At 38.6% G+C, this 22,259-nt stretch overlaps 1 protein-coding gene across 12 annotated transcripts in view; it reads left to right on the top strand.

Moving 5' to 3' along the window:
• The window catches only part of plxnc1 (plexin C1), a 64,648-nt gene that overhangs the window by 37,946 nt on the left and 4,443 nt on the right, over window positions 1-22,259 (top strand). For all 12 annotated transcript variants that reach the window (XM_050036229.1, XM_050036226.1, XM_050036228.1 and 9 more), the window contains exons 17-28: window positions 1,921-2,024; window positions 2,129-2,170; window positions 2,257-2,381; window positions 3,962-4,160; window positions 5,510-5,656; window positions 13,447-13,615; window positions 15,046-15,146; window positions 18,330-18,405; window positions 19,334-19,368; window positions 19,511-19,606; window positions 20,153-20,316; window positions 20,426-20,573. In XM_050036229.1, the coding sequence (XP_049892186.1) occupies window positions 1,921-2,024; window positions 2,129-2,170; window positions 2,257-2,381; window positions 3,962-4,160; window positions 5,510-5,656; window positions 13,447-13,615; window positions 15,046-15,146; window positions 18,330-18,405; window positions 19,334-19,368; window positions 19,511-19,606; window positions 20,153-20,316; window positions 20,426-20,573 (1,406 nt within the window). The remainder of the gene's footprint in view (window positions 1-1,920; window positions 2,025-2,128; window positions 2,171-2,256; window positions 2,382-3,961; window positions 4,161-5,509; window positions 5,657-13,446; window positions 13,616-15,045; window positions 15,147-18,329; window positions 18,406-19,333; window positions 19,369-19,510; window positions 19,607-20,152; window positions 20,317-20,425; window positions 20,574-22,259) is intronic.

Below are 22,259 nucleotides of genomic sequence, written 5' to 3'. Positions count from 1 at the left end.
GAGAGAGAGAGAGAGAAGGAGAGAAGAAGAGAAGGTGCCCGGTGTATTATAGGGGGGTCCTCCGGCAGACTAGGCCTAAGTCAGCCTAACTAGGGGCTGGTACAGGGCAAGCCTGAGCCAGCCCTAACTATAAGCTTTATCAAAGAGGAAAGTCTTAAGTCTAGTCTTAAGTATAATATAAAGTAATAAAACAGACAGCTTTGCAATTTACTGAATTTTACTAACACACTTTTTAAGTTACTGCAAAAATTAAAAAATGTAATTATAACAGGAATTTCAAATAACTGTGAAATAAAAATACACTAAAATACAGTGCTAAATATAATAGGGGCGGGGAAAAAACAGATACAACATAAAATCACGATATTTTTGTGTGGCAGTATCACAAAGTGCCAAGTATTGATTTTTTTTTAATTATATAAATTATTCACATTACAAATACAAAATAGCCTACTAGAACAATATAATCAATTGCATCTTCAGCCCACTTGATACATTTTGCTGCTGCTGCAAAAAAAAAATGGCTGAAGTGAGATAAACAGAGTGAAAACTTATAGATAAGATGGATAAAACAAATGTTGACAAAATCTTTCCTTTGGGGACATAATTTACAGTTGAAAAAAGGTAACAAATCACAATATATTATCGCAATACTCAGAATATTGCAACATATTGAAAATCGCAATTATATTGTATTGTGAGTTAAGTACCATAATAATATTGTATCATGGATTCTCTGGTGATTCTCACCCCTAAAACAGAACACAGCATACTGAATCTAAAATATCTTAACAAGGGTGGCTTCAACCACAGGTGCTTTTCCTGCATGCATTGGTTTTCTGTGTCCACCACAAGCAGCCATGACTGTCTCATTGTTTGTGAAGACCAGACAAGGTAGCCACCAAGTTTCGCTGCTGCATCTCGTTGGCTGGTTTTTGGCAGTTTCTCATGAGCTTTGAGGAGACTACATTTTTCTTTTTTCCGTCACGATTTCAGTGTGCACACAGCACCAACTTTAGGTAGCCAGCTGGAAGCAGACGGGTTACTGTGCGACAAATTATTGTTTTACTGTTAAAAAAAGTACAATAGTTTTAATTTTGTTTTCCATATGTATTCATGTAGAAAAAGACCCAAAATGAATACTGTAAGCGGACTACTTGATTACGATAAGCGAATTATTCAAAAACTATTTGTATCAGAATGATTCTGTCCCAAGCTTTCTGATTAGCACTGTATTGGTGGTCGATTACTGTAACTGTGATTGGTTTAAGCAGTTTCCACTGTTCTTTCATGACCAAATGCCTCCAAAACTAACAGCATTTCTATCAACCTCAACTGTATTGTGTTTATATTGCTACTTAGTGAACGTTAGCATGCTATATCACTGTAAACTAATAAAGTGGTAAACATTATACTAGCTAAACATCAACATGTTGTGCGTGTCACTTTGCCTAAGTGCAGCCTCAGTCACTGGCCCCTGTGTTTACAGTCCCCTCAGTCTCAACACACACATGCAGTTCCTTTTTATAGCGTGAAATACCCATAACTTGTTCCGTTTTCTGATGTCACACTTGTCACACAATACGACTGATGTTAAGAAAGATAAATGTTATACACACACGCTTACACAGGGCCTTATCTGTTAGTAGCTTTAAGCCTGCAGAGGTGACAGAACTGTTAGTCAGTTGCAGCACTTTGTCACTCATTTTTACTTCCTCTTTTTATTTGTGACTTACAAACTGATGCTTGCCTCACAAGTTTGCTGTTTTACCTGACACACAAGAGAAATATGTATATTCTGCTTTGCCTTCATACTGTTTTTGTGTGTAACGTGATTTCTTCAGCCATGCCAAATACAGTCACTTAACACACACAGGTCTACAGTCTATAAAAGCAGCCGTACTAAACTGTCCTCCACAGGTTTTGTGGATCTGCAGACAGAGAAAACCGACCTGATGGAAAATGTTGGAGCGATTCCTTTCCTGGACTACAAGCACTTTGCCTCCAGGATCTTTTTTCCTGAGGTACAGTGAAGCTGTACTGATGCTGTAAATACTGAAATATCAAATGTTATAGATAATCACTGCCAGCCAGATTTACAAAGCTTTTCTTTTTTCTTGTTTTGCAGAGTGAATCTTTGATGACATTGTGCATCAAAGACATCGGCCAGGTGAGGTTTGACACCAACTGTTGTTGATTAAGGTGCCACTTTGTGACTCAATCAGTGATGTGATGTTGTATCTGACCTTAAATCAGGATGCAGTGAAGGTTCAACTTGACGAGTGTTGCCAGGGCTTGTCCAGGCTGATCCAGGACCAGGTCTTCCTCACATCCATGGTGCATGCTCTGGAAGAGCAGAAGAGCTTCACCATCAAAGACAAGTCAGTTTGTGAGGTTTTACTGTGCATGACTGTCTCTTGTACACAGTAGTATACAACAAGTACCTGCCTTACTGCCTATATACTTGTCAGTTTTTCCACCATTTTCTATTCTTATCTGCCGTCCTTTACTGAAGTCTAGTACTACCATTACTTACTTATTATTTTCTCTTGTCTATTTTTCTTCTTGTACATCCTGTTTTCTTTGCCGTCAGTTTCACCCTTGTGGTATTTTTTGTGATTCAAATCATTTTTAGTTGCTTACTTATGTCAGTCAGCATAGTAGCACAGTTGCACTTAACAATATTTTAATTATCGATTAATGGAATATTATTTTCTCGATGAATCCATTTAGTGTTTAGTCTAAGTCTTAGATATATTTTTGGGCATTTTGCCTTTAATGGACAGGATAGCCTAGTGTGAAGGGGGGAGAGGGAGAGAGAGACAGAGATGCAGCAAAGGGCCACAGGCTGGACTCGAACCCAGGCCGCTGCGGCAACAGCCTTGTACATCGGGCACCTGCTCTATCCACTAATCCATCGGCGCCCTATAAAATCTTTAGAACCCATAACAATGTCTTTAGTTTGCTTGTTTTGTCTGACCAACTGTCCAAAACTCACATATTCAATTAACTCTCACGAATGACAAAGAAATCCTCTGTAAATCCGCTCATTTAAGGGAGCTAAAACTAAATTGTATTTTTCTTAAGAAATAAGTGAATCGATTACGAATTTTTTTTTGTCCAACTGATTACCTGCCAAATAGTTATAGTATTTACTCTTTTTACTCTTTTCAGTGGTGCCCCCAGAAATATTTAATGCTGATGGCTGGATGGGGCAACTGAAAATCTTGGAGTGGCACACCAAAACCAAAATCTATACTGAATTTCAGGGACTCAGTTGGGCTACTGTAGTGTGTAGGTTAGATGAAAACTATCTCAATATGGAGAGTTAAGAAATGGCATACTTATACTTATACTTGGGTTAATTTTACTAATGATCTGATGTGCATAGACTAAAACCATGTCAGTCAAAATTTTGAGTTCAATCCTGTTTTCATATGTTATATAACTATGTTAGGCAATTCATTGTTCTTTTAATAGGCTGGTTGTCCTTTTCTTTAAAAAGACAAATATACAGCTTTAATTTGAAGGAGCACATTAATTGTAAGGAAGAAAACATTTACTGGGAACAAGCCCTCTTAATTTTTGGGAAGACTCATGAGAGCCCAAATTTGTTCAGATATCTTGAGGTTAGAGCTCACCAGACACCTTTGAAAATGGCCATGGTGGTTTTTTCCTTGCCAAAATTTAGCCTAAATTTGGAGCGATATTTAGCCCCATTCCCAATTAACCATTCCAAATTGGTTTGTACCAATGGATGTCTTAGGTTGTCTAGTTTCACAAGATGCTACCATCCTTGCACTATCTTAAAAAAAGAGCGCACCGCAGTCTTTTAAAGACAATAATGCCAGCACAATTGTATCAGGGTGGCCATGCCCTCCCCAGCCCCCCTTTGGGGCGCCACTGGCTCTCTTATGTGTTCATCTAATAAATTACTAACATTTTTCATGCTATGTTCCAGATGTACGTTGGCGTCATTACTGACGGTAGCACTCCACAACAACTTGTCATACCTGACCGAGGTAATGGAGGCTCTGCTGAAGGATCTGATGCGTCAGAACAGCAACACTCAGCCCAAACTGCTGCTACGACGCACTGAGTCCACTGTGGAGAAACTGCTGACCAACTGGATGTCCATCTGCCTTTATGGCTTCCTCAGGGTCAGCTGCTCATACGTTCCTTTTAGTTGTAAAGTTGAGCTATTTTAACCATGCTAGTGTTTTGACTGTATGGATGGCAATGTCTGTCAGTCAGTTGGTCCACCACTTTGGCCCAGGCTGAAATGTCTCAACAACTATTGGATGGATTGCCATGAAAATTTGGTACAGAGGTTCATGTTCACCTCAGAAAACTGTAATAACTTTAGTGACTTTTTAACACCTTTTTAATGCACATACCTGCAAAACCTGCAACCTCAGCTGTGTTTATCTGCAAATATTAGCATGCTAACATGTTAATATAAGATGTTGAGCATGGTAAACATTATACCTGCTAAACATCACTATGGTAACATTGTCATTGTGTCATTGTGTTAGCATGCTGACGTTAGCAATTAGCTCAAAGCATCACTGTGCCTGAGTATAGCCTTATAGGGCCACTTGTGTGGCTGCAGACTGTGACTCTTTACTTTTGACTCATCTTATTGTTAGATGAAATATCGGAGAAAACTTGTATGTCGACACAACGCAGCGTGTGAAGTAACGGGAACATGTGTGAGGCCAACAAAAAGACCATAGAATTACAACACGCAGAACAAGTATCAGAATCCAAGTGTTAAAGCAAGAGTTTTTTGTGCAATACAATACTATAGTATTTGGTGTAAGTCTTCACCCCAGTTGTCTTTTCCAATTTGCATGATAAATAACTCCTGGGATGCAACAAGACTGGAGGCATTAATTAATGCTGAGCACAAGCAAGGACTTGGCTTGTTGTCCTTGTCTATTACTACTCTGTGTTGTGTCTTATGTTGCAACATACTGCAGTATTTTTGACCTGTAATTGACATTTGGTCATTCGGTTCTTGTTAGAGTTTTTCTCAGTAAGGTCCCAACAGGCTGGTTAGTAGCTATTAACAGTCAACCTGGAAACTAGAGGTCTCACTTCAGCCATTTTTTACCACATCTGTTCTGTGTTTACCACGTCTGCCCGCATAGCTAATAAGAGCTTCATCTAAACAAAACATAACCATGGTTACGGACATTAGCTCTAGTTATTCATGTTACCTGTACATATAGTTCACAGTTCAGTATTTTTAGCCTGCTATGTTTCAATGTGTAGACGTCTCAGTTTTATTTTTAAGAGTGCTTGTCAGTATTTTGGTAGTGTCTAACGTCCAATTTTGGTTTACGAGCCTCGCCTTATTTGGTACTAGGCAGTGTAAATCCGAATGAACCGAAAGTGAACAAAAATGCCACAAACATTCCGATTCTGTTTGAAAGCTCGACACAAAGTTACCGCAACTTCTGTGCCTCGTTTGACTGGCTGTGTTCCTGTTCCTGGTTGTGTACAGGAAAGTGTTGGCCAGCACCTGTTCCTGATGGTCAGCGCTCTCACGCAGCAGACAGCCAAAGGACCTGTGGACTGTGTGACAGAGAAAGCTCTGTACACACTCAGCGAGGACTGGCTGCTGTGGCAGGCTCCGGACTTCAGCTCCCTGGTACACACACAAGCACACACACGCTTTTTAGATCCCAGGGCATTTGCACACTTGAGCTGATTACTTGAGTCCATTTCATGTTTGATGGTTTATTTACTTCACACTAATGGAATAACTACGAAACCTTGTGTGATACATTTGGGTTTTGAACTGTGTCAGTACATCACAAGTTTAGTCAGCTGTGCTTTCACATGTAGAAGACATAATTAACACTTCTCAATTCTTAGTTCTCTTTTCATGTTTTAGTCTTTAGTTTGGTAAGCTAGGCTGACCAAAAGTCCTCTTTTGCCCGGACATGTCCACTTTTGACGTCCTGTCCAGGGCGTCCGGGGGGTGTTTATAAATTGGTGATAATGTCTGTTTTTCCTTGTGTGTGTGTGTGTGTGTGTGTGTGTGTGTGTGTGTTCTGTCCAGGTGTTGTCACGTAAATAACAGTCCCCAAGCAATAAACAGGACAGACAATAGGGTTTTATTTATTTTTACACTACATTTTCACTGAAAGCTGACCGAATCCGACCCGAGCCCGAATACAATTTATACATTTTTGACCGAACCCGGCCCGACCCGTCGGGACCCTCTAGTGTGTGTATGTGTCCCCTATTGGGGCCTATCTGAATTTCTGTCTTTGAGAGATATTATTTTGTAATATAACTGAATATTCTGTCCATACATATAAACTTTAAATATATTAAAATTATAAGGCATCTTTGAGTAAACTGCGAGTATCATTTAAGTAGGCTATGTCGTGGCCGGCCGAGTGTCCTCTTTTTTGGAAATCAAAATATGGTCACCCTAGGTAAGCTCTGTCTTATAATAAAACGTAGTTAACATTTTATATTAAGGTACACATTCACCATCAACTAGTTGCTTATTAGCTTACTTATTATTAGCATATTGGCTCTTTATTAGTCAATATAAAGCACTTATCAATGCCTTATTCTGCATGACCATATTCTACAACTACTAGGCCATTAACTACGTTTTCTCTCAACCACCTGCTGATTACTGTGTATTGATAGGAAGTAAGGATGTTGTTGCGATCTTAATATGCTGTGGGCCTTTTAAAGTGGTAGTACAGCAAGATAAGTCTCCTTTAGTAACACTTAATAAATACTGTATAGTGTAAGTATTGCTCATTCAATTCACTAGTAGTATTGGGGTGTCGTGGCCCGGGTTCGACTCAAGCCTGCGGCCCCTTGCTGCATGTCACTCCCTCTCTCTCTCTCCCCCTTTCACGCTTGTCTGTCCTATCAAATAAAGGCTAAAAATACACCCAAAAATATCTTAAAAAAAAAAAAAAATTCACAAGTAGTATGACACTATTTAGCCCACACAGGTTCCCTTTTCTAGAGTCGCCTCCTCTTCACACTTAGTAAATCCTTTATAGCGCACAACTACTGCAGTGAACAGACCCCACAGAGGTCTATTGAGAGACCTTACTTTACAAGGGGAACATATTCTTAGTTACAAAGACATCATTTTTAATTATTTGAGTTATTTGTACACACTTGTAGTTTTGTGTTTTGTTACAAAAAAATAGGTTGTATTCTTGCTGTGCTACCATCTTATAAGGCCCATACTGAGCAAAGCATATTGAGATCCTAAGTCATGTATGACAACTTCCTGACTACCCATAAATAAGCAGTAATTCAGAGGTTATTGGAGAAAAACTCTTAGTTAATGGCCTAGTAGTTGTAGAATATGGTCATGCAAAATAAGGTGCTTTATGATGGTTAAGAGCTGATACACTACTTGCTAATAAGCATCTAGTTAATGGTGAATATGTGTACCTTTTATATAAAGTGTAACTCAAAATAAATACACAGTACCTCCCATCTTCCAATACACACACACACTTTAATAAAAATGATGCTATGATAGTAGGTCAGATTTTTTTCACTCAGTTCTGCACTTTACGTATAAGACAGCATCCTCAGTGTGTGTGTGTGTGTGTGTGCGTGTGCGTGTGTGTGTGCGTGTGCGTGTGCGTGTGTGTGTGTGTGTGTGTGTGTGTGCGTGAGGGTTGTTTTCCACATTAAGAGTATTAAGACAGCTTGTCAGTGCACAGCAGTTGGTAATGAACCACTTCCTCCTCCATGCATTTTAAGCCACCCTTGAACATGCAAAGCAGTACAGCTTTAAGAAGAAAACACGGCTTTATTTATGGCCTGTTTTCAGGTTATCTTGAAAAAAATCATTTCCTGGACTTTGCGCAACAGAAGTTCTGAAATAGTTCCTGAAACACAGTGACAGAAATATATATCTGATCACTGAGCCTGTTGCTTGATAAACATTTTGTTGAAATGATTTAACTTTGTTCATCTTGAGACGAATCAAGCAGAGTAAGAAACAATGATTTATGGCTTTTGTTTAAAACACAGTTTTAAGGACCTTAGTAACACAAGTGAGACTGAAAAACATTCTCTGACATCCACCAGCAGATCAAAGTTTTCACTTATCCACTGAAATATTTTATCTTCTTGATTCGCTGTGAAATTTGGTACAGGCATTGATGTTCCCCTGAGGTTGAATTGTAATACTTTCATGACTCCACCATCAGATCAAAACCAAAATGTTGGTTTATATTCGAAATACCTGCAAAACTAATGACAATGCCATCCGCCACTGCTGTACTTTGTGTTCAGTGCTAATTAGCAAGTGTTAGCATGATAACACACCAATATTTATGTTCACCATATATGTACTATAGTGAACATGGTAAACATTACACTCGTTAAACATCACCATGTTAACGTTGTCATTATAGGCATGTTATCTCAAAGCTCCGCTGTGCCTCAGTAGTTGACACTGAACCACTTCCTCCTCCATGTATTTTAAGGCCCTTTTGAACATGCAAAGCAGCACAGCTTAAAGAAGCTTGTCATGCCTTTATTTACTGCATGGTTTTGAGTTATCTTGAGAAAGAAAATTTTCTGGACGCTGCACAACGGAGAAGTTACGAAATACTTCCTGAAACACAGTGACAAAAATATATATCTGATTACTGAACCCACTGCTTCAAACAAGGATTTTGTTGAGATAAATCTAATTTATTTACCTTTGTTACTCACCGAAGCAGTACAACTATAAAAGCTAGACATGGAGACGTGGGCGGTATGTGTAAATGAACTAAGGTAAACGTACCTCCATCTAACCAGTACCCAGATCTCCCTGCTCATCTTTCAGCTCAAATCCCAAAATGTCACCAGGCAGATTTTGCTGGCTTTAGGTTTGTTGCTTGGACTAGAGATTGTACTTCTGCATTTTCATATGTCTGCATGTGTAGAAGCAGATTGGGGGAAAGAGCTGCTCCTCTCTCTTTCTTTCTGTCAAACTCAGATCAAACTGTAAAACTAGGCAATCCATAACCACTTATTCTGATACAGGGTCATGGGGGGCCTGGAGCCTATCCTAGGTGACATTTAGCAAGAGGAACACCCTGAGCAGGTCGCCAGTCTATCACAGGGCTGACCTAAACTGCATGTCGTTGGACTGTGAGAGGAAGCCGTAGTAAACCCACACTGACACTGGGAGAACATGCAAACTCCACACAGAAGGGCCCAGCCAGCTGATGGATATGAACCAAGAACCCTCTTGCTGTGAGGTGACAGTGCTAACCACCGCGCCACCATGCCGCCCCGTAAAACTAGGCAGTACTGATCAAATATGAACAAAGATTCTGTCACTGTATTGCCTATTTCTCACCTAAAATGTCTACTAAAACATTTTAGTGCACTGTTTGGCTGTAATACAAGAATTAGTAAACAAGAAGTGGGCGCTGAACTGTTTCCTGTTTTGTGAAAAATTGTAAAACTAAGCAGTGTTGATCAAATATGAACTGAGATTCTGTTACTGCGTTGCCTAATTCTCACCTCAAATGTTTCAGAAACATATATTTGCTTACCATTTAAGTCATACTGTTTCCTGTATCAAAATAGATAAGTTTGCATTACATCACCCACCAGCAGGAGTGTTTATTGGTGTGGTGCAGCACAATGCATTCTGGCAGTTGTAGTTTTTCTATCTCTTAAGCAAAAGTAAAGGCTACAGCCATTTTTTGTTTTCTCTGGTCATGTAGCACCACTTTCATTAAGTATTTGTCTTTCCTCTGCATAGACTGCCCAGTTTTATGAAAAGACCATCTTTACAGCGAGTATCAAGCAGAGAACATTTCATGGATTCTGTTTCAAAATTCATATATTCAAGGACCTTTGCAACACAAGTGAAACTGAAAAACGGTACCATCTCATTCCACTGATAGGAAATACTGAATCTGCTTGCTGTCAAATGTGAAGACTGAAAATTAGAGTGAGAGATGTTTTGCCACAGCAGTGAGGGATGTGCTAAGTATGGTAACAGGAAACTAAATATTGAGTAAGGCATGGGTTGATCAATAGCCTGTTAGTATACACAGATGTCCTCATTGTGGAAGTTTTTACTGAATACTTGCATAACCGCTGCAGCTCATTTGTATATATCCCCAAATTTAAATAATCAAATGCCACATGTACCACAGATGTAGGTGCCAATAGTCAATATTATAAGTGGGAAGACACTGCATATTAATGAGGTGATTCTGATGAGGAGAAACCGCATTATACATTAGATTTTATGATGTGACAGACTCAGTTTGAGGAAGCAGCTACTCACAGTCATATGCTTCACGGAAACATCTCATTCAAGGAAGTGGAGCGTTTAAGCTCTTCTCAGATTAAACACATCAATGAACCCACATACACTGTATGAACAAGCTTCCTTTGAACACACCCTGCTCCTCAGAGCTAGAGATCCTGATACTGATGCAGACGAAGGTATCTGACAAGTGAATAGCATGATTTAACAATTTGGAAAACACCAAACTTCAACATCCATTAAATCCGTGGTTCTTAACATTTTGGGCTTTAAAATCAAGCAATGTCCAGAGCCTGTCATCAACAGTAGCATATGTCCATGGGTTATAAGCAAGTCAACCAAGAAGTTAAAAAAATAATTTCATCATTCATCATTTTTTTCTTCCAAAACTCTTTTTATTGTTATAAACAGCATTTTCTTAAATTATTTCAACATTAAAAAATAAAAAAGATAATGGCATATAAGCATGAATAAGACAAAAAGCAGTAGTTACAAACAAGACAAATATATATTAATAATACATTTATTTTCTCATATCTTTGCACGTACCTTTTTGATTTAAGGAGTGGTAATAAAAAGCATCAGTGGAGGGGCTTATGGGCTGAGAGGGAAATTGGGAGCTTGTGTCCCAGACAAACCTATAGATATCTTAACAACAACAACAACAACAAGAATATATTATCTGTACTCTGTTGGAAGGATACAATGATGTCTTCAATGTACAAATTATTACATTACTTTATGTCAAGATTAGAATACATGGGAAAAACTCCATCTTCTAGAGAGAGATGGGAGGCATAATTTTAAGATATAGGAGCCTGTACTGAAAAGGTTTGCAATCCTAAAATGTTGGTAACCACAGCATTACATGACAACAAATGAGAGATAATTAATCTGAATGCTGCCATAGACATACAGTATTTTTGCACTCACACGCACACGTGCCAATGTTTCTTTTAGACCCCGTGCAGAACAAAACCGTTGTTTCGGTTCAGTGCGAGTCAGACACAGCCCAGCGTTGGTCAACAGTCATCTCTGTAAGGGATGGACACGTAATTCAGTTATAAAGTATTTAAATATCATTAAAACTGAGAGAGCAGGAAAATATGGTCAAGTGGCTGAGCATGACATGACATGCACAGAGACTTTATTTTGTAGTTGCGTAATCAAACTCTTTTTCTTTTGTATTCTGTGGGTTTGACTGAAGTTTGTGGAAGTACAGTCACTGGAGTTTAAATGCTGACACAGGAAACTAACCAGTGACATCAGTCTCACAGGACAAGGTCAAATGTGGGTTAAAGGTGCATTCAGTGGACCTGATTCATACATGTAATGATGCTGACATGCACAGCTTCATGCATATGTTGATTTAATAATCTTAAAGGCCCTGAAAACATATTTCCTCACTCAGCTTCTTACTATGAGCGATGGGGTGTTTCATAAAATATTTATAGAATTGTTTTGTTTTAGTAGTGCAGTTCATGCTCAAAACATGCCTGTTCAGAATAGGCTGATTGCTTGACCTGTGGTATTGCAGCTTGCAGTGTTTTATGAGAACCGCTCGTACAGTGTCAGTCTCACAGTGTCACAGTGTCAGTCTCAAGAAATATCAGTTACTTCAAACTGTGTGCAACTTATGGGCACTGGGGCAAGTATAGGTCACGCCACTTGATACAGACTTCCGTGTAGTATACACCTATGTTTCTTTGCTCTGTGCTCCTCCAGAAGCATCATTGCTTCTTGATGCCTTCAGGTGCATTTAAGGCATTGGAGGATCCTTCACTATGGTGGAGGGGAGAGAGATTTCTGGGTCATGGGAGGAGAGAAGAAGTGAGGAAGCATAAGTTAGTATTATGAAAAGCAGCCATAGTTGGATTCACCTGATAGATTATATTTGATAACAATATTTGAATGAGTATCTGATGACAGTTGTGAAGTTGTTTGCTTATTCTGCCTGGCAGTTAAATCTGATCAAACCACACCCTGTCAGTCCGTGAGTTCAGGGTGTTAAACTCTGATACCTAAGGCTGCTTTTTCCCCACAGTTTGAAGTAACTTTGATTTTGGCTTATTTTGTCATAGATATTTAGTTATAGAGCAATACTTAAGATTTCAAACCAAGTTTTCTTCAATGTTTTAGTCTCTGAATATTTTAATAATCATGCTGACTGCAGCAGTAATCCCTGCCAGTCACCCTGTATTTCCTACTCAGAATCAAATGTTTGACAGTAAGCATGTCTCTAATCAGTCAAGCATTTAAAGGACACTTCTTCATATGTGCTACCTGAAAAAAGAGTTTGATTTTAGCACATAAACGTACATTTGCAATAGACGACACATAAACATTGCAAATGTCTGCAAACCTGCAACAATAATATCTGTTGAATTGTCCCCAGTGCGCTCCTCAGATGCCACACTTCACTGTGTTACATCTTCAGCACTCTGTGTTCCCTCTTCTCTTTCATTTCCTTCTCTCTGCTGCTACTGTGACTCTACCCACAGCACTCATGAACGTTTTATCTAATCTAACAAACTGCCATCTCCCTTTAATGCTCATTCCAACCATTAGACAAAGTGTGCATTAGCCACAAAACTGCTCAAAGGAAACAAGATGAAGTCTTATGATACATCAACTCGTGCAACACTGCTGTGAAAGCCTTTCATTAACCACACCTTCTCTCAAAGGTCCATGCAGCTGTGTTTTACTTAGAACAACAAATGAAGGATGACGTCTGACACTGATCTTTAATATTATTGTAATGTGTTGTGATATGAAACAGCTGTTGTTTCGATGAGGCTTTAAATCAGGGGTTTTTTGCATGATGGGAAAACCGAGGTTAGCATTAGCGGTTATTTTAGTGGTTTATGACAAGTGCGAATTGAAGCATAGTGCACATGCAGCTGCGTGACTGTGCTAGTGTGTCAACCTTTTAGTCATCATTCACATGTGCACCATTTGCATGAATTCTGCAATGTGCATATCTGAGTGTATACATGTCAGGGTAGGGAGTAATTTCATGACTGAATGAGGAACTTTAAGAAAGAAATTCAGTGATAGCTGGGTACATTTGGGCTGGCTATAAAAATAGGATTGTTGCCAGTAATTAGCAAATACAATGACATGTCAGTTGTGTCCATGTTTCTGTCTATTGTTTACAGAAGCTGAAGGTGCTGTTTGCAGTGGGCAGTGACGGAGAGGTCAGCGAGCCTCTGGAGGTGAACGCTCTCAGCTGTGACTCGATAGAACAAGTCAAAGAGAAAATTCTGTCCACCTTCAAGGCCAAGTTTGGTTTCCCCTACAACACCCCCCTCAGGGACATTTCTATCGGTAAGTAACAGACAGTCCTTATAGTCCTGTGACTTTAAATACTTAGAATACACTAAAGATAAAAACTATTGAAACACATCACTGAGCCACATTGCTGCACTGAGTAACCTGTCTCGTCATTACTGTAAATGAACATAGGATCTGTTTATTAAAGGGACAGTTCAACCCAAAATCAAAAAAATACATATTTCCCCTCTTGGCTGTAGTGCTATTTATCAGTCTAGATTGTTTTGGTGTGAGCTGCAGAGTGATGGAGATATTGGCAGTAGAGATGTCTGCCTTCTCTCCAATGTATGGAACTAGATGGCCTCCAAAAATGACCCAAAAAACAAAACAAAAAACATTTGATTTAGAATCAGGAAAGGATTTATTGCCAATATGGGTGTGCCATATAACCTTATACAGGTATAATTTTCAATATCATATGAAAAATTCATACTGTGATACTTGCAATATTTTGACTTGTTGACATATTGACGTAATACTGTTACCCACGGCAACAACAAGCATGGCTGAAAGCTTAATTATAGCAGACTCCGTGGTGGTTCCAAAAAGAGAAGCAGTTTCTGTAGTGTGGAATAAACTGTGGCGTCCTGAATGTTTTATGAACAGACTCAGACTTCTCAGACTCTTTTAGTGACTTACCGCTCAGAGGGAACTCATTCAGCGGCTCCTCTGGCAGCAGGACAGCGCCTCTCCCTCTCTTCTCTCACCGTGTGCACACAGGAGTCAGTATCATGAAGTGATTATGTCATAAACCTTTGGTAATATAAACATACATGATGGAATTTGCTTTGGTTTTTGGTGCATGTGCATACATTGAACATAGAATAAATATGTTACGAGGAATAAAAATAAGGCAGAGTACTGCAAAAACTTGACAAACTCATGTAGGAGCAACACTTGTCAACTGTATCACCGCACAGCCAATAAGGGCGCTATTACGGTGTGAGCTTCTTGAGTAGATGCACGCCTCCTTCTGCATGGTGATACGTATAGTGGGTGTAGTTCGGGATATAGAAAATAGTTCCCACATCAAACTGCTCTCAACAAGGTCTGTGGATTATCTTGAGTAACCGGGTCATGATTTCTGAATGATGAGTTTTTCAAATTTTAATTTTCTTGCCGTTTTGAGCATCTAGTTCCATTATATTTAAGAGAAGGCAGACACCTCTACAGCTGATATATCCAACACTCTGCAACTCACACCAAAACAATCAAGACTGATAAGTAGCACTACAGGTAAGAGGAAAAATATGTCCCCTTACCTGTCCCTTTAGTCCCACATCCACTGTCATGGTTGTGCATCTAATGTGTATTGATCGGCAGCTGAAAGTGCTTCCCAACAAATGCACTGTTGCATTTGCTCTGTTTTTAAACATTTCTGTCTTAAAAAAGATTTTTCACATAGTTAAACTTTTTCCCACCAGAGTATGAGAGAGATGGATCGTTCGTTCCTCTTCAGGAAGTGGATGCGAGCTCTGAGGTTATCGGGGAGGTGACAATGCTCAACACACTCGAGCACTACAAGGTGAGGAACAGGAGTATTAAAAAAGCAGTCAGTGGATGGGGGCTCTTCACTTCTGCCATGTACTCTGATGCAGAAAGACAAGTGTTTGTGTTGTGCTGTTGTTTGGGGAACACTGCATCTCAGATCTAACCCAGTCAGCATGAGAGCAGGGGGGCAGAGCTGAGCCTGTGTCAGTTGGCACAACATCCCTCTCATTTTGAGTATTGTTGTTCCTGTCTCCGCCCACAGGAAAAGAGCATGCATACAGTTACTCTCTGTGATGGCTGTCATAGAAACACGGTGGCCAACAAGAGCAAACGTGCTTCAGTGATTCAAAAACACTTATGAACATCGACATCAGCAAACACGCTGCAAATACAAAAAATGATGCAAGGTCAAAAACAACTGCAGAAAAATGCTGCATATCCAGTCAACATGACTGGAGTTCTCCAGGCCTCTGGGGAGATTTTTGACCTTGTACAAGACTAAGATCAAGTATTAAAAAAGAATATGAAAGAATAACACCTTTCTTTACGTGTCACAAACAAACACACTCATCTGGGCCCTGTACTACGAAGCAAGTTCAACATACCCATAATATCTTGCTTCACTAACCCCAGCACTGGCTGTCTAGATAACTGTTATCAAGAAGCTGATTATCAAGAAGCTGAGTCAACTCTGGGTTCTCCTATCTAGCCAGGAGCCATTTACAAAAGAGATGGGCTTGATGATTACGAGAGATGTCATCAGAACCATGAATAACGTAGCCTACAAGCGTAAAGTCACATTCATCAGAGGATAATGTAAACACGAATCGTAGAACAGAATAAAATGTAGAAACACTAGTAATAATTTCCAAATATTTAAAGTAGGCCAAAATTTAAAACACGTGTAGGTATTATTATACATGACTTAAGTATGGAGTGAGTATTTTGTGCTATTTACTCATCATAAAACATTACATAAAAACACCTGTTAACCCTTTGAGCATAACTTACCACACTGATTTGTCCCATGAAAAAGTGAACCAGCTTTGTAGTACTGAAAACCCAAGGTTAACCCTAAAGGCACCTCATCCTGCTTTGTATCACAGGCCTGTGGTCTCTGGGTACACTCGCATACTTTTTCTTTTTACTTTAGTAAGTGCCCTTAAAAGGTACGTACTGTTGCATGCAGCATGCACAGAATCAGGACATACTACTTCCTCATAACACCACGCTCTGAACCTTGACCCTCTTACTCATATATCCGTTACCATGGAGATAAAACAAAATGCATTCACCAAGCTTGCAAAGAGATGGATGTCATCCATCAGGCAGCTCTGATGTTGTTATTTTGCAATAAGTAATAACTGCATATATTGTAGATTAGAACATATTATATTCATGGTAGTAAAATTACAGAGGGTGTTGTTGTTGGTTATATTTATGATTATTTTATTCAGTTAAACAATAGTATTCCTTTTTATGACTAATCAACTGGTCTTCAGTCACCTGAATAGGCTGTCATCCATCATTGTGACTTCAGACATTTGATGTGACGTATTACTTTGCAGAGGATTGTGGGTCAGAATAGCCAGAAAAGCATGCTGGCTTGCATGCTGCAAAATGTGACCGGATGTAGAAGAACATCCTGGTACTTTTGGCATTTGACATACTATGTATGTGGATATACTAAATCTTTTTCTGGCACTCTATAGTATGGTAGTATGGGTATGGGAACACACAGACTGTTTCTCAGGTTGGAAATCAAGTTGTTCCATTTAGTGCTCCCCTTAAAGGCCTGGAGAACTGAATATGCAAATTCAGTTCCTGTTACATTTGTTTTCAGGGTGTGTGTCTATGACTTGCTTTTGATTTGCTTCATTTCTGTATTTGCAGTGTTTGCTGTTAATGTATTTTATTTGCCTTCTGCAGTGTGTTGTTTTTTGTTTGTTTTTTTGCAGCACATCTGTTGTATTTTTTGTTTTGGATTTTTAAAATGTCATTTCTGAAGCGCAGTACGTTTCACCAAATGGAAATTTTCTGGGTCTTTGAACTGCATTTGACCTTGTCGACCACCTTATATAAAATTGGCATCGCAGCTTGACAGAAACCAGTTTCAAAATGTATATAACAAACTGCTCAATGCTCAAAATATCATGGGAGATATTTGCAATGACATCTTTAATCAAACAGGAAAAGGCCACATAGTGCCCAGACAGTGACGAGAAGAAGCTGTGTAGACCCAGGCGGTCTGTGCAGTGTTAAACCAAAACAACAAAATGCAGATAATCTGACATCAGTTCAACTTCCTCTGTACTGAATGCCTGCACAAAGTTCTTTGGCCACTTTACTCAGAAATGTACTTTTACTTTCCTTGCTTTGAAATTTGCTGTTAAACTGCTTTTAAGACTTGTCATTTCCTGTAGGCAACAACAGAATTTAATTTAGACCAACTGAGTCACTCTATGTCGGCTAGAGCAGATGGGATGCTCTTCTCCATCTCACTTTGTCATTAAAGCTGATGAGAAGAGATACTTTTTATATGAGGAAAAACATACTGTAAGAAAAGTGGTTCATAATGGCTTCATAATGAGATCTCTGTGTGTCTGTCAGCCATCAGAGTACCATCAGAGCCTGGGAAAGATAGACTCTGACACGTGTTGTGTGATAGCCTGGTGGCATGGACTGTGTTGCCATATTACAAAGCCAAGCCAAAACTTAAAAAACTTTATCACACATGATTAGTCAAACAGGAAACAATATATAGGTGTTGCTGTCTGCAGAAATTTCTGTTTTAATTGAAGTAGAATTGAGTAGATGTGAAATAAAGAAGGTTTCTAAAGTTCCTGGAAAGTGAGTGTTTTTTGAACATCTTCTACTAACACCTAGGTTAGCAGACTCAAGCATCTGGAGATTTTCTGTGGGTGACTGTGGTTTCCTGTTACACAAATACGCAAAAAAAACATAAAAACAAAACATGGTGAAAGGTAAAACTGAAACCACTGCTAATCTAATTGGCAGCTTTCATTGCAATACCTATGTATAGCCATTTTAGAAATGTAAGCTGATATGTAGAGGCTCTGAGCAGTTGTTTGTTTTCATCTCATCTCATCTCTTTTTTACTAAATTGTGAATTAACGTTTTGGAGCAAAGGTTGTAAAATCAAAGGAAATGTCATGCATTAACCTTTCTGTGTGTTCGTCTGTTTGTGCTCCTCTAGGTTCCTGATGGAGCGACAATCAAAGTGCTTTCTAGAAAAAATCATCCTCCTCTGAGCCCGCAGGGGAGTCTGAAGGGTAAGAACTGAGAAGGCACACTTGGTTTTATTTTAAAAAATTATGATACCAGTACCAGTGTCGGTGGCCTTAAAGTGATATCAATTCAAATAAGGTACCTAACTTGGTGCGTTTCTTTCTACTCTTCCACTCTCTTCTACGACTTCCATTCAAATGCTGGCTACTCCAGAGCAGCATTTGAATGGGAGCATTCACTTGGCCTAAAATGCCACCAGAGGCCACAGGGATCTAGTATAGTACAGCCACACTTTGCAATGTTTTGGTTGCATCTCAGCACGCTGAACTGCCAGTTTCGTCAAATACACCGTGCTTACTCCAGCACACCACAGACTATATGGGATGTAGCTGCTGCAGCTGCCAATCACACGTCACATTGACTTTGAAGAACACTCGGCTGCAGACAAAACCATACAAAAGTCCTTTTCTTTCTAGATCTGGGTACAAAAATGATTGAATGCAGTTATCCTTTAACTGGAGACGTTTCGGTAGTAATTGGTGTTATTTCAGTCGATACCATAAAAGTTCAGAGTACCGATACCCAGCCCTGCTATCAACCTCTGGTATATTTTGTACCAGCCATGAAAACTGTTGATGTGCTTTTTCTGAGCTTTTAACCAATTCATACAGTCTTAATCAGCAAGTGTAACTGATTGTCATCATGTGTCCTAAAACTGGAATGTGGGTCACATGATATGACTTGACACCTTAGACGAACCTTAGAGAACCTTGAGCAGCTCTGCATCGTAGTCAGCCACACTAGTAACATAATTTTCCTCACTGCTCTCAGCGAGTGTTGTTGCCCTAACTATTTATATTTTACACCTTTTAAAATATCCCGTAACCACCAAACCGCATGCTAGATGGCAGGAGAGGAAGCTAATTATTTCTGATAACAATCACTGATTATTTCTGTTCATTTTTTCTTTAGATGATGAGAACTTCTCTGGGAAATACTTCCACTTGGTAAGAGGCAGTTTGTGTGTTATGTTTGCAGAAGTGCATTATCAAATCAGTTCAGAAGACAAGGACATCTTAATCACTACACATATTAATACAACCACAGAAGCTGACAATTTAATGGTTGTTTGATGCCTCTTTTCTGCAGATTGATCCTGATGTAGACGAGGACCAAAGAAAGAACCCAGAGAGGAAGAAGTTAAAACTGAAGGAAGTGCACCTCACCAAGCTGCTCTCCACCAAGGCAAGAGGAACCAGTTGCAGTACCTCAATTTACTGAAACAGACACGCACACCAATAATAATAGAACTGATACCAGAATCTGTCTCACATGTTTTTTTTAACCACCTGCAGCAGTGCTCATGCTGTGTCTACACAGGATGCAGTCAGGCACAGTATTAACTGTATGTTGCGTTTAAGTGTGTGTAGTGTTCGTAAGTTAGCATTGTTTATAATAGGAGCATGTCTGTTCCATCAGACACCCATGAGACAGACAACTGAAACACACAGCTGAAATGCTCTCTGTGTAGACATGCTGGTAATATGATCAGAGCATTACTGAATTTGGAGGGGGTTGTGTTTTTAACTCAGATAAGAGAGTGGATGGCAGTTTGGTCTTTCCTTTTTAGACGTAAGTAGAAGGAAGGAAGTAATTGACAGTACAGAGTTCTGGTGAGAGTGAGGTTGTATGATATTATTTCAGAGGAGAGGGAATTTGAACTTTTCTTTATACTGTTCTGAACTATACAGGACAGCAATACATGACATTTCCTTGTTCTCTGTGTCTAAGGTGGCGGTGCATTCATTTGTGGAGAACCTGTTCAGATCTATCTGGGGGACACCGCACAGCAGAGTCCCGCTTGCTGTCAAATACTTCTTTGACTTCCTTCACACTCAGGCAGACAACATGAAGATCACTGACCCAGATGTCCTGCACATCTGGAAGACCAACAGGTATGATGGAGTCATGTACTGCTCCATGGACAGTGTGAAAAGCTTTAGTACAGAAGTTAAGAATTAAAGCTGCATCTTTTCTTCCTGACATCTTTATGCTACTGTGCAGTTTGCCTCTGCGCTTTTGGGTCAACATCCTGAAAAACCCTCAGTTTGTTTTCGACATGGAGAAGACTCCACAACAAGAAAGCTGTCTGTCTGTCATTGCTCAGGCCTTCATGGACTCCTTCTCCCTCAGTGAGACCCAGCTGGGAAAGGTAACGTACAGGACAATTGTCCTATACTGTAATTTAGTATAAGAGAAAGCCCACTTTTTCTGGTTAAGATTGTAGAAAGGGGTGAAATCAAAGGTGGATCAACCCTAATACAAAGCAGAGTATATTCATAAATCTTGAAGTTAATGTTCAATATTTTTCATCATTTTTTATTACCTTTTATATATTTATAAAACTGCTGAAAGAGTCATAGTATAATATTTCAAAGTGTGATAGTATACAATGTTGAAAAAAACTGATTAAAAACTATCATAGTATAGTATGTCAAAAAGTGTTATAGTATAAGATGTTGAAAAAACTGCAAAATAAATCATAGTATAGTATATCGAGAAAACTTCCATGAAGTCATAGTGAATGAAAAAAAAATCAGTGTCAGAAATCAGTGTCATCACTTTCATAAAAAGTCATAGTATACTGTGTCGAAAAACTGCTTAATAAAAAGTCATAGTATGACAAAAACATAGTAGGGTATGTCGAAAAAAAAGTCAAAGAACACCACTTTGAAAAAACTGCTAAAAAAGTCACAGTATTTCGAAAGAAAGCCATACTACCCTATGTAAAAAAAAAAATAAAATAAAAAAGTCATGGTATATGCAAGAAACATCATAGTATACTATGTCCTAAAAAGTTAAGTAATACTATGTTGAAAAAACTGCAAAAGTCATAGTACAGTATGTTAAAAACTGTCAGAGTACACTTTGTTGAAAAAAATGCTAAAAAAAAGTCAAAGTATAGCATGATGAAAATAGTCATAGTACAGTATGTCGAAAAAAAGTCATAGAAAACCATGTTGAAAAAACTGCTAAAAAGATCATAGTATAGTATGTCAAAAATAGTCATAGAACACTGTTGAAAAAACTGCTAAAAAAGTCATAGTATAGTATGTCAAAAATAGTCATAGAAAACCATGTTGTAAACACTGCTAAAACAAAGTCATAGTATAATATGTCGAAAAACGTCATATAAACATTATGTTGAAAAAACTGCCATTTACATAGTAAATAGTCATACAACACTATGTTGAAAATGCTGATAAAAAGGTCATAGTATAGTATAATGAAAAGTCATACAACACTACATTGAAAAAACTGCTAAAAAAAAGTCATAGTATAGGATGTCGAAAAAAGTCATAGAACACTATTAGTATAGTATGTTGAAAGAAGTCAGAACATTATGTTGAAAAAAACTGCTAAAAAGGTCATAGTATGTCGAAAAAAGTCATAGAACATTATGTTGAAAAAAACTGCTAAAAAGGTCATAGTATAGTATGTTGAAAAAAGTCATAGAACACCATGTTGTAAAAACTGCTAAAAAAGTCATAGTATAGTATGTCGAAAAAAATTATAGAAAACCATGTTGTAAAAACTGCTAAAAAAGTCATAGAACACCATGTTGTAAAAACTGCTAAAAAAGTCATAGTATAGTATGTCGAAAAAAATTATAGAAAACCATGTTGTAAAAACTGCTAAAAAAGTCATAGTATACAGTGGTGTGAAAAAGTGTTTGCCCCCTTCCTGATTTCTTACTTTTTTGCATGTTTTCCACACTTAAATGTTTCAGATCATCAAACAAATTTAAACATTAGTCAAAGATAACACAAGCAAACACAAAATGCAGTTTTTAAATGAAGGGTTTTATTAATGAGGAAGAAAAAAATCCAAAGCTACA

The sequence above is a fragment of the Epinephelus moara genome, chromosome 23 (genome assembly GCF_006386435.1).
Source record: "Epinephelus moara isolate mb chromosome 23, YSFRI_EMoa_1.0, whole genome shotgun sequence".
NCBI classification, from domain to species: domain Eukaryota; kingdom Metazoa; phylum Chordata; class Actinopteri; order Perciformes; family Serranidae; genus Epinephelus; species Epinephelus moara.
Note: the sequence above shows the minus strand (reverse complement) of the source record. Positions and strands in the feature narration are given on the sequence as shown.